The 12878-nt window shown below is 40.3% G+C and overlaps 1 protein-coding gene across 1 annotated transcript in view; it reads right to left on the bottom strand.

Moving 5' to 3' along the window:
* The window catches only part of LOC128641237 (uncharacterized), a 121865-nt gene that overhangs the window by 10869 nt on the left and 98118 nt on the right, over positions 1-12878 (bottom strand). The window contains exons 31-37 of the mRNA XM_053693824.1: positions 11362-11622; positions 9875-10135; positions 7935-8198; positions 6275-6532; positions 5206-5469; positions 3812-4072; positions 2038-2298 (exon numbers count right to left, since the gene is read on the bottom strand). Coding sequence (XP_053549799.1) covers positions 2038-2298; positions 3812-4072; positions 5206-5469; positions 6275-6532; positions 7935-8198; positions 9875-10135; positions 11362-11622 — 1830 coding nt within the window. The remainder of the gene's footprint in view (positions 1-2037; positions 2299-3811; positions 4073-5205; positions 5470-6274; positions 6533-7934; positions 8199-9874; positions 10136-11361; positions 11623-12878) is intronic.

Raw genomic sequence — 12878 nt, 5'->3', positions numbered from 1 at the left:
TCCTATTATCAAATTTTCGTCGTTTTCTGGTATCTTTATTTTTATGCGGAAATGTAAGCTTAGGAGCCAGTTCATTTTTGGTTCAGCACCTTGGTAGCACTTGCTGATTGGTGACTAAATGTAGCGCTACCCAGGGCTCCAAAGCAAAAATGGATCAGCTCGTAAGCTTACATTCCTGCTTTTTCAAATAAAGAGAACAAAGAAAAAATCATAATAGGAGTAAATTGAAAGTTGCTTAAAATTGCAGTATCCAATAACCCCCCCCCCCCCAGCACTGTGCAGTAAATCCAGTAACCCCCCTCCCCTGTGCACTGTGCAGTAAATCCAGTAACCCCCCTCCCCCGTGCACTGTGCAGTAAATCCAGTAACCCCCCTCCCCAGTGCACTGTGCAGTAAATCCAGTAACCCCCCTCCCCAGTGCACTGTGCAGTAAATTCAGTAACCCCCCTCCCCAGTGCACTGTGCAGTAAATCCAGTAACCACCCCTCTCCAGTGCAGTAAATCCTGTAATTCCCCCCTCCCCATGCAGTGCAGTAAATCCAGTAACCCCCCTCCCCAGTGCATTGTGCAGTAAATCCAGTAACCCCCCCTCCCCAGTGCACTGTGCAGTAAATCCAGTAACCCCCCCTCCCCAGTGCACTGTGCAGTAAATCCAGTAACCCCCCAGTGCACTGTGCAGTAAATCCAGTAACCCCCCAGTGCACTGTGCAGTAAATCCAGTAACCCCCCTCCCCAGTGCACTGTGCAGTAAATCCAATAACCCCCCTCCCCAGTGCACTGTGCAGTAACTCCAGTAACCCCCCCTCCCCCGTGCACTGTGCAGTAAATCCAATAACCCCCCCCTCCCCCGTGCACTGTGCAGTAAATCCAATAACCCCCCCTCCCCCGTGCACTGTGCAGTAAATCCAATAACCCCCCCTCCCCAGTGCACTGTGCAGTAAATCCAGTAACCCCCCTCCCCTGTGCACTGTGCAGTAAATCCAGTAACCCCCCTCCCCCATGCACTGTGCAGTAAATCCAGTAACCCCCTCCCCCGTGCACTGTGCAGTAAATCCAGTAACCCCCCTCCCCAGTGCACTGTGCAGTAAATCCAGTAACCCCCCTCCCCTGTGCACTGTGCAGTAAATCCAGTAACCCCCCTCCCCAGTGCACTGTGCAGTAAATCCAGTAACCCCCCTCCCCAGTGCACTGTGCAGTAAATCCAGTAACCCCCCTCCCCCGTGCACTGTGCAGTAAATCCAGTATCCCCCCTCCCCCGTGCACTGTGCAGTAAATCCAGTAACCCCCCTCCCCCGTGCACTGTGCAGTAAATCCAGTAACCCCCCTCCCCCGTGCACTGTACAGTAAATCCAGTATCCCCCCTCCCCAGTGCACTGTGCAGTAAATCCAGTAACCCCCCTCCCCTGTGCACTGTGCAGTAAATCCAGTAACCCCCCTCCCCTGTGCACTGTGCAGTAAATCCAGTAACCCCCCTCCCCCATGCACTGTGCAGTAAATCCAGTAACCCCCTCCCCCGTGCACTGTGCAGTAAATCCAGTAACCCCCCTCCCCAGTGCACTGTGCAGTAAATCCAGTAACCCCCCTCCCCTGTGCACTGTGCAGTAAATCCAGTAACCCCCCTCCCCAGTGCACTGTGCAGTAAATCCAGTAACCCCCCTCCCCAGTGCACTGTGCAGTAAATCCAGTAACCCCCCTCCCCCGTGCACTGTGCAGTAAATCCAGTATCCCCCCTCCCCCGTGCACTGTGCAGTAAATCCAGTAACCCCCCTCCCCCGTGCACTGTGCAGTAAATCCAGTAACCCCCCTCCCCCGTGCACTGTACAGTAAATCCAGTATCCCCCCTCCCCAGTGCACTGTGCAGTAAATCCAGTAACCCCCCTCCCCTGTGCACTGTGCAGTAAATCCAGTAACCCCCCTCCCCCGTGCACTGTGCAGTAAATCCAGTAACCCCCCTCCCCCGTGCACTGTGCAGTAAATCCAGTAACCCCCCTCCCCCGTGCACTGTGCAGTAAGTCCAGTAATCCCCGATACACTTACCGACGCCAGCCATTATAGGTTCGGTATAGGAACTCTCACACCGTAAGCTATTCGCTGATACAGAAAAAGAATATACATGTCCGCAGGTTAAGTTTGAAACTTCACAGACTGTGTCATTTGTCTGACATGTGTACATGAGATTTCCCTCATGCTTTACCGCTGCCATATAATACAGAGCCCCTCTGCTTCTCTCCCACGTGAACACGGCAGAATTATTCGTGCACTCCATCCGCACTGCAGGATTTTGTGGGACACATGGGGCTGGAAAAGGCAGAACGAGAATCTCAAAATAGCTGTACAGATACACTTGGTATTGTATGAAAACAAAATCACTCACTTGGTATTGTATGAAAACAAAATCACTCACTTGGTATTGTATGAAAACAAAATCACTCACTTTGTATTGTATGAAAACAAAATCACTCACTTGGTATTGTATGAAAACAAAATCACTCACTTGGTATTGTATGAAAACAAAATCACTCACTTTGTATTGTATGAAAACAAAATCACTCACTTGGTATTGTATGAAAACAAAATCACTCACTTGGTATTGTATGAAAACAAAATCACTCACTTGGTATTGTATGAAAACAAAATCACTCACTTGGTATTGTATGAAAACAAAATCACTCACTTGGTATTGTATGAAAACAAAATCACTCACTTTGTATTGTATGAAAAAAGACAAAATCACTCACTTGGTATTGTATGAAAACAAAATCACTCACTTGGTATTGTATGAAAAAAGACAAAATCACTCACTTGGTATTGTATGAAAACAAAATCACTCACTTGGTATTGTATGAAAACAAAATCACTCACTTGGTATTGTATGAAAACAAAATCACTCACTTTGTATTGTATGAAAACAAAATCACTCACTTTGTATTGTATGAAAACAAAATCACTCACTTGGTATTGTATGAAAACAAAATCACTCACTTTGTATTGTATGAAAACAAAATCACTCACTTGGTATTGTATGAAAACAAAATCACTCACTTGGTATTGTATGAAAACAACATCACTCACTTGGTATTGTATGAAAACAACATCACTCACTTGGCCAGTCTTAAAGGGACATAAAACCACAAATTATTCCTTATGATTCAGAGAGAACATAAACATTTAAACAACTTTTCCAGTTTACTCTCTTGGTATCCTTTGTTGAAGGAGCAGCAATGCACTGCTGGGAGGTTTAATACATACTGTATCACAAAGCAAAGGCTATTGCCTATCTCCCTGTTATGTAGTAATAGTTTAGATGTACAGTAGTTTATATAAATCTATAAAATAATCTGTACTCACTAGGGAGTGGTACTAGGTCCCAATTAAACTACTGAAGCAAAAAGACGTTTTCATAAAGCACATTGCTGGCTTCTTGTCATCCTTACCCAGGCAGCAATGCACTACTGGGAGCTGGCTGCACATATATGCCTCTTGTCATTGTCTCACCAGATATGTTCAGCTACCACCCAGTAGTGCATTGCTGCTCCTTTAACAAAGGATCCCAAGAGAATGAAGCTAATTTGATAATAGAAATAAATTGTAAAGTTGTTAAAATTGTATATTCTGTCTGAATTGCGAGAGTTTAATTTTGCCTTTGCAAATGTCAGATTAGTAGGTGCTTCCATGACCTACTGTTAACAGCTTGAATAAACTATCCTTGCACTGGCACCCTGGTTCCGGTTTTCATCTGTGTCTGTTAGTATAAGGCAGGTTACATAGTACTGACATAGCAGCAGGTTCTAATGTCTGCACTCTGTGTTACCTGTATCTATGTAGCCCGGGGTAGAGTAGCTACTGCTACAGACATAGTCTAGAGCCTTCACTTCCGTTTTATAGGACAGGCCGCACTCCAGGTCTGCGAGAGAACAGTTTCCACTGGTGCTATTGCAGGACGCCATCACCTGACCGTCTACAGACGCCACTACATGGTATTCATACGCTCCTCTGCTCAGAGACCAGCCAATCTCAGCGGCACCAGTGGGACAATCACTTGCTGACATAATATATTCCGGGGTACAGGGAACTAGACGACAAGGGGAGAAGTGTTATACACAGTAATGTTAACTGAAGATCACCCACAAATATACATCTTAGTAGTTCCTACACATATATGTGCTTCACTTGCATTTAGATGTATATATTATTCTACTCAATAAAAGGACGTGCAACCCAAAACCTTTCTTTCAAGATTCAGATAGAACATCATTTTAATTAACTTTCAATTTACTTCTATTGTCTAATTTGCTTTATTCTCTTGCTATCCTTTGTTGAAAAGCATACCTAGGTAGGCTCAGGGGCTGGCATTTAGCTGCTAATTGGCAGCTGTACATATATGCCTCTTGTCATTGGCTTACCAATGTGTTCAACTACCACCCAGTTGTGCATTGCTGTTCCTTGAATTAAGGATACAGAGAGAACAAAGCAAAATTGCAAGAATTAAAATGGAAAGTTGTTTAAAATTGTATGTTCCTTAAACCCCCTGATGTCACAATCTGCTCTATAATGAAACTGCCAGATCAGACCTATTATAGACCTTTATTCTCTTCTTCTCGCTATTAATTCATTTAAGGATCTAAATAAATGCAGTAACATTATAAATATGTCACCAGTAATAAAACTCTATAAGACAAAAGATTTAAGGGACATTCCAGCCAAAATGGAAATCTGCATGGATACATTTCAGTTTTGAATAAAAACATTTTTGTATTAGAAAAAATGCTTCTAATAAAAGCTATAGCTGTTTCAAAAGTGTATTTAAGTATGCACCGTGCACCAGCATTTAAACACAGCACTTGCAAAGAGAGCCTGAGGTGCCTGTACCATCTGGTATTTATTAATTGCTGACATGATGCAAGCCCCACTGGTGCTCTGAGCAGCTGCAATATTTAAAATGCTGGTGCACTGAGCTACCTAGCTATGCTTCACATGCATGTGCAGAGAAAAATAGCAACGATTAAACGGATAACTTTTACTGGAACCATTTTTGTCAGTACTGTATATTGTAATTATGTTTCTATTTAAAGATGTAACTCACCTATGTGCCTTCATTCATTTATAAGTGTATTAGTTGTTCTTATATGTTCTTGTAAAATAGTTTCCCATATTAAACAATATTGCACAACAAGTTTTGGTAAAAATGATTTGGCATTTAAGTACCTGTTTTCTGGTAGTGAATTCCACTTCTGGTGCTGTTACATGTCCCACCAAGTGCCACCATAGTGAAGCCGTATGTCTGGCCACAAGGAAAAGCTTCAGACATAAAGGAAGTATTTGTGGTGATATATGAAGTGACAGTCACATTAGCAATCCATATTTCTATACTGTACCCATCAGTAGCCCCTTTACTGGGGTCCCAAAATAACTCTGCACCGTGGGTCGCACAATCAAGTTGGCTGTGTAGATTTATAGGTTGGCACGGAGCTGCAAGGAGGATTTTAACATTTAGTTTGGAGGTTTATTCTGCACTTTTCTTGTTGAAAAATAAAAGTTTTTTATGGACTCCAGAAGTACAACATAGAGACGCTCTGTATTTTATAATAAATGATAATAATAAGTCTCTGATATGATGAATAGGTTGATGTCCTTTGTTGCAAGAGTAGCTTAAAGATTTACAGACATCCACTCTCTATACTAAATAGGATTGGTAAAAAGCTGAAACTTACAAGAAATAATGGCACCTGGTACTTCAGCCATAAGCAATTGCTTGAGAAAGGGAATCAGCAGTCCATTGGTTAAAGGGATAGTATACACTCATTTTCATATAACTGCATGTAATAGAAACTAATATAAAGAAGAATATGCACAGATACTGATCTAAAAATCCAGTATAAAATTTACTTAGAAGCTCCCAGTTTAGCACTGTTGATGAGGTTAGGCAGGGACACCCACTGAAAGGGGTTGGTTAAACAAGAAGAGCAGACCCTACCCCCTAAGCTGCATATGAAAAGACAGATAACATAAACATGAGCCAGCAGGAATCTGTAGACATCAGTATACATCTGGCACTGTGGGGCTTGGTTAGGAGTCTGAAAATCAGCACAATGTTCTTAAAAAAAATAAGTAAAACTATACATTTGTACAAAAACACACCCTGATGGGCTATATAAATGTATCATCTACAAAACATTTATGCAAAGAAAACTCTAATGTACAATCTTCAGGTGAAATTCAGTAAATCCAGTTATAGACAGAAGACGTAAAACGCTATAATGTGGCTCACGGTTACCTGACTGAAAGGTGCCTGTAGATGATAAGACGCTAGTGCACTGCTCATCCACAGCAACCACTGAAGCGTTGTACGTCTGACCGCACTGCAAGGCAGGGAACACGCAGCTGGTGTTTGTGGTGTTGCACATCTGGGTGGTGTCATTGCCATACAGGGTGACCACGTAATACCCGGCTCCTGTGCTCTTGGCCCACGACAAGTGAGCATCATTACTCGCACAGTCCACGCTTGTCCTCAACATTTGGGGTTTACATGGGGCTGTATCACAAGAGCACACAATAAATTGTTATATAATGGTGAGACCAGTGGGTAAATCAGCAGTAGAAAGTGTGACATATTTATACTGTCCTTTAGCTTTATTTACCAAGATGTTATTTATAGACGCATCTCCTTAACCCTCAGATTACAAAACACGACTTAACCCATAAATTAAGGGACTGTCTCTCAACCTCTGAGTGATTTTGGTGTTGTACTTTGAAAATACATATTTTTTGTTATGTTATAAAAGATAAATGTTGTGTATTATAAACTAAGGCCTCATTATCATAGAGTTGCCAACTCATCCTTATTATAAGGGATCGCCCTTATTTGCCCAAACTTATTTACAGTCTAGGGAGGGAGGGTGGAGCAGATCCTGTTGTGTTGAAGGGATGAGAGATGCAGACTGTAATTGGAATTGACAGAAGTTTATTTATTAAGAAGCTGACCCTACTGCCCACAAAGGGTGGGAGGAGCAGTATGTTTGATTCAGCACAAGTTCATAGGTTACTCATGCACCTCTAAATGATTTGTTGCAAGTAATAACAGAGAGACGTTTGATTGTATAACATTCTGATTATCTCAAGTCTAGCTGTCACAGTTCCTTAAGAGGCAAATGATAAATTCCAACCTAAAGAGAGGTAAATAAATCACAATAATTTATCTACAGATTAACTAAAGTGCATACTGCATCCTAAAATAAGACTGCTACATTATAGTGACTTGAGGACAGGGATGATTTAATTAGTTCTCCTTGCTAACTATTTACTTAAAGGGACATAACATCCAAAAATGTATCTTCCTTCAGATATAGAAAACAAAGTTAAACAACTTTCCAATTTACCTCTATTATCTAATTTGCTTTAGATTATTTAATTTGTTTGTTCTCTTGCTATCCGTTGTTGAAAAGCATACCTAGGTAGGCTCAGGAGCTTGGAGCTAGCTGTCTGCACATATATGCCTTTTGTCATTGGCTTATTGATGTGTTCAGCTAGCTCCTAGTAGTGCATTCCTGCTCCTTCAACAAATGATACCAAGAGATTGAAGCAAAATTGATAATATATTTAAATGTGAATATTGTGCCATTTGAATCATGGAAGACAAATCTGGGTTTCATGTCCCTTTAAATTAATCCTCAAGTTTAACTGGCTGGCTTGAACTACTATGGTAGATAGTCACCAAACCCAGGGAACTGATAACTAAGTAACACCCACTAATTTCCTCACCTGTTGCCCTGTCATCTCCTGGTGTTGTCCCAAATGTCACCTATGTACCATACACTACTATGATCATACACAGAAATACATAAATATCCATCATTATAAATACATGTTCTCCCTGCTATTATGGTGCAAGTTTACAGTCATCTACCAGCAGTATGAAGGCACAAGTTACAACTGACCTGTGCTGATCTTGTGCACTATACTCTGAGCAGAGTGGCAGTGCCGGTTGGAGGCAGATACAGTGACGTTGTATTGCTGCCCACATTCCAAACCCCAAATACTGCAGGAGGAGTTAAAGGTTGTGCAAGAGAGCTCACTTTCTGATGCATTGTGTGCAACCACTGTGTAGTAAGGTTGTCTGATATTGTTCTCTTCCCATGACACCAGGGCCCTGTCTGTAAGACACTCAGTCTGCACCACCACAGGACCAGGGACACACGGAGCTGGGAATAACAAACATTTACTTGTTAGCTACAAAGTGAAAAGGTTGTCTATTTGTCTTTCTGCTACATGACAGATTAACTCTAATGGTGGTTGACTCATGGATGAGATTTTCAGTAGAGGTGGTAAGTACACTTACTGCAAGAATGTCTGGGATATACATAAAGCTATACTTGAATTACTTAAAGGGACACGAAACACAAAACATTTATTTTGTGACTCAGATAGAGCATACAATTTTAAACAACTTTCCAATTTACTTCTATTTTTTAATTTGCTTCCTTCTCTTGTTATCCTTTGCTGAAAGGTTTATCTAGGTAAGCTCAGGAGCAGCAAAGAACCTAGGTTCTAGCTGCTGATTGGTGGCTGTTTATATATACTGATTGTCATTGGCTCACTACATGTGTTTAGTTAGCAACCTGTAGTGCATTGCTGCTCCTTCAACAAATGATACCAAGAGAATGAAGCAAATTTGATAATATAAGTACATTGGAAAGTTGTTTAAAATAGTATGTTCTACCAAAATCAAGAAATTATTTTTTGGGGCTTCGTGTCCCTTTAATGAGCCTACTGGTTCCATCAAATTCTATATTTCTATAAAATGGTGAAAAATATGGCTACAAATTCCACTAATTTTAGGAAAAGAGAATGTTTTTAGATGTATGTCTAGATGTTGTGTATATACTGCTAAATACTGGTTAAGAACCTGTATTATATATTTATTGTCACATACACCTTGGTAACGGAGGTATGTTTACTACCATGTGACGCCAGTGCTGGTATTGGGGCTGTAGACAATGTGAGGAAATCTGAGGTCTTTCTCCACTGCTCATTGTCTAATTAATATCTTTTATGTAGGAGAAGTGGCAACCGTAGCAATGATGCCGCCAACAGTATTATGTTAACTATTTGGATGCCAGAGTAGGTAACAATTTGTTGCTTTATAAACGCTTTGCAGCCCTCTCTAAAAATCCAGAGCCCCAACTTTCTGGCTTTCACTGTAGGAAAATTAGGAATATATTAGGAATATTCCTAATATTCCTTCTAAACCCTTATTGACAAACAGATTTATATTGGTGTGCTATATGACAAGGTGTAGGTGGCATATATATCATATAAATATGGTCCGCGCCAAAGGAAAAATAGATTGTGGTGAGCTACAGTGTTAAGGATAGTAATTACATTGTCTCTGGTGCAGGGAAGATATAAAGCAAAGCCTATACACAAGAAGAAGAAGGTCAGTAACATATTTTCTCCAGCACTAGCTTAGTCTAAAAATCCAATTTCAGAGTGATGTGCTTAATACATCTGCAGTTGTCAATAATACAAAGATTTTTAGATATTGACCTTTTTGTATATGTGTGTGTGTGTGTGTATATATATATGTGTGTGTGTGTGTGTGTGTGTATATATATGTGTGTGTGTGTGTGTGTATATATATATATATATGTGTGTGTGTGTGTGTGTATATATATATATATATGTGTGTGTGTGTATATATATATATATATATATATATGTATATATATATGTGTGTGTGTGTATATATATATATATATATATATATATATATATATATATATATATATATATATGTGTGTGTGTGTGTGTGTGTATATATATGTGTGTATATATACAGGGTGTGTGATGTGTTATGTGCATTAGATATCAGACTCACCTGTCTCAGCAGATCCCACAGACACCACAGAGCTGGTGCAGTCTTTGCCCAGAGCCACCAGTGAGATTGTGTAACTGTCTCCGCAGAGGACTCCTGTGATGGCACATCCGTTGGTGGTTGTGTTACATGTGAGCGTGTGATTGTCCCTTCCAGTGGCACTGACTGTATATGACACAGCCCCTCTGCTTGGTGCCCAGGTGACATTTATACGATCAGTAGCACATTCTACCCAAGCTGCGGCACTGGTGGGTATACACGGTGCTGGCAAGTCAACATACACAGTTTAGGTCACACACTGTTTAATTAACCCCTTGTCTACCTCACCAGCAGTCATAAGACCAGTAAAGTCACAGTAATAGTAATAACAGAGAATGTATCTAGAAAGTTATTTTCTTTATTTATTGTTTATTGAGAATTGATCTCTATCTAAAAGGTTAAACACATAATAAAATATGTGACTCAGCATGCCCCTGTGCCACCCACAATAAAGCTTATGCATCCTCCCAATCAACATCTGCAGCTGGAATGTTTGTGTTTATTGGAGATATCCACATATGTTTTGCTGGGGACACCATGGAAAATGGGTGGGCATGTGACTTTGCCTATGTAATTAACCCTTTAGCTAGGGGATAAGTAGACAGTACAAATGGGACTTTTATTAGATCATTTATATGCCTGTTTTAGGGATCTGGAAGTCAAAATTAAACTTCCATGTTTCAAATATGGTGTTAAAAATATCATTAAATGTATCTCTTTTTCCTGGTGTCCTTTGTTGAAACGTACTTACTTTTCATGAGAGCATACTGGGGTAGGCTCAAGGTCATGCATATGTCTTCAGCACTGTATGGCAGCTGTATTTGCAACAATGTTTGTAACAATATCATATATATTGGGTGTCATTCAATAACTAGTGGGTGGATAAATCTTCCCAACCAGGGAACCAGTCTGCCCACGTTTGGGGCAAGTGAGGCTGTATTTACTATACACAGTTATTATTGCGCATCCTTGTCAATTATCCCAGGTATAATCTCTGTGATGGGAGAATGTTAAGGTAAGCAGCGGTTGTATGAGCATGAGCACAAGATCTGGGCACGTTACTGAGCCTACCTCAGTATGCTCTGATGGAAAGGAGATAAGGCTTAAAGGACAAATAAAACTAATTGGGAAGTTTTTTTATTTCTTTTTTTTAAATTGTACACTTGGTCTGAATCATGAAAGCTTCATTCTCACTCCCATCTCCATTTAACATAGATCTATGGAACATTGGATACATTTTGCTGTATTTTATATTTTTCTTTCTTATTCAGCTGTTTGCTGCTTGTACTTTGTGCACATTTATGTGTTTATGTGAAAGACAGTTACACAATGAAGCAATTGTATTTCTGTGTATCCATAACTAACATGCATAAATCTATACTTCACACACTCATGCACCAGCCTATGTCTTTACTATATGAAGTCTGTGAAGGAAGGTCAGCACCACTTACCTGTAGTTACCTGCGTGACATCTGTGACTGCGCTCTCACACAAACCGTCAAAAGCTGTGACAGTGACATTATAAACCTGACCACAGTTAAGTCCAGACACTGCACACCAGGAGGCAGTTGTGTTGCAAGAAGCTTTGTCACCCTCTGGACCTTTAAAAACAGCTTCATATGACTTTGCTCCAGCACTGGACACCCAGGACGCGGACGTTGCGTTTCCACCACAGTCAGGTGTTGCCGTGAGGTGCAGGGGGCTGCAGGGAGCTGGGAGATAAGATGCCCATAAATGATAATGATCTCTATTTGTGATAAAAGGGAAATGCTTCTAATGATATGAATTAAAGGGACATGGCACTGACTACAACAACTTTAGTACACTAAGTGCAATGCGCTGAATCAATCAGTCTGGGTATCTACTTTTTGATATTTGATACATTTTGAGGTTGAAATGTGATTTCTAATATATGAAGGTCCCTTTAAAGATGAATGTCTAAAGTGTTTCTCATTTCCAGTCCTCAGAGCACACCAGCAGGCCATATTTTAATGATATCTGAACTAGAGCACAGGTGAACTAATCAGCTAATCAGTAACCATGGTTACTAACCTGCTCTCATCCATCAGTTAATTTGTATCCGCTCTAGTGCAGATATCGTGAACATCTGTCATGTTAGTGCTCCCTGAGAACTTAAGTTGAAAAACACCAGTCTACAGGAGCAGAATAAAGTCAGTGCTGCAGCCCAACATAGTGTAACATAGTGCAACATAGTGTAACATAGTGCAACAAAGTGCAACATAGTGTAACATAGTGTAACATAGTGCAACATAGTGTAACATAGTGCAACATAGTGTAACATAGTGTAACATAGTGCAACATAGTGTAACATAGTGTAACATAGTGTAGCATAGTGTAACATAGTGCAACATAGTGTAACATAGTGCAACATAGTGCAACATAGTGTAACATAGTGTAACATAGTGTAACATAGTGTAGCATAGTGTAACATAGTGCAACATAGTGCAACATAGTGTAACATAGTGTAACATAGTGTAACATAGTGTAGCATAGTGTAACATAGTGCAACATAGTGTAACATAGTGCAACATAGTGCAACATAGTGTAACATAATGTAACATAGTGCAACATAGTGCAACATAGTGTAACATAGTGCAACATAGTGTAACATAGTGCAACATAGTGTAGCATAGTGCAACATAGTGTAACATAGTGCAACATAGTGTAACATAGTGCAACATAGTGCAACATAGTGTAACATAGTGCAACATAGTGTAACATAGTGTAACATAGTGCAACATAGTGTAACATAGTGCAACATAGTGTAACATAGTGTAACATAGTGTAACATAGTGCAACATAGTGTAACATAGTGTAACATAGTGCAACATAGTGTAACATAGTGCAACATAGTGTAACATAGTGTAACATAGTGTAACATAGTGCAACATAGTGTAACATAGTGCAACATAGTGTAACATAGTGTAACATAGTGCAACATAGTGTA

This window comes from Bombina bombina, chromosome 10 (assembly GCF_027579735.1).
Source record: "Bombina bombina isolate aBomBom1 chromosome 10, aBomBom1.pri, whole genome shotgun sequence".
NCBI lineage: Eukaryota > Metazoa > Chordata > Amphibia > Anura > Bombinatoridae > Bombina > Bombina bombina.
Note: the sequence above shows the minus strand (reverse complement) of the source record. Positions and strands in the feature narration are given on the sequence as shown.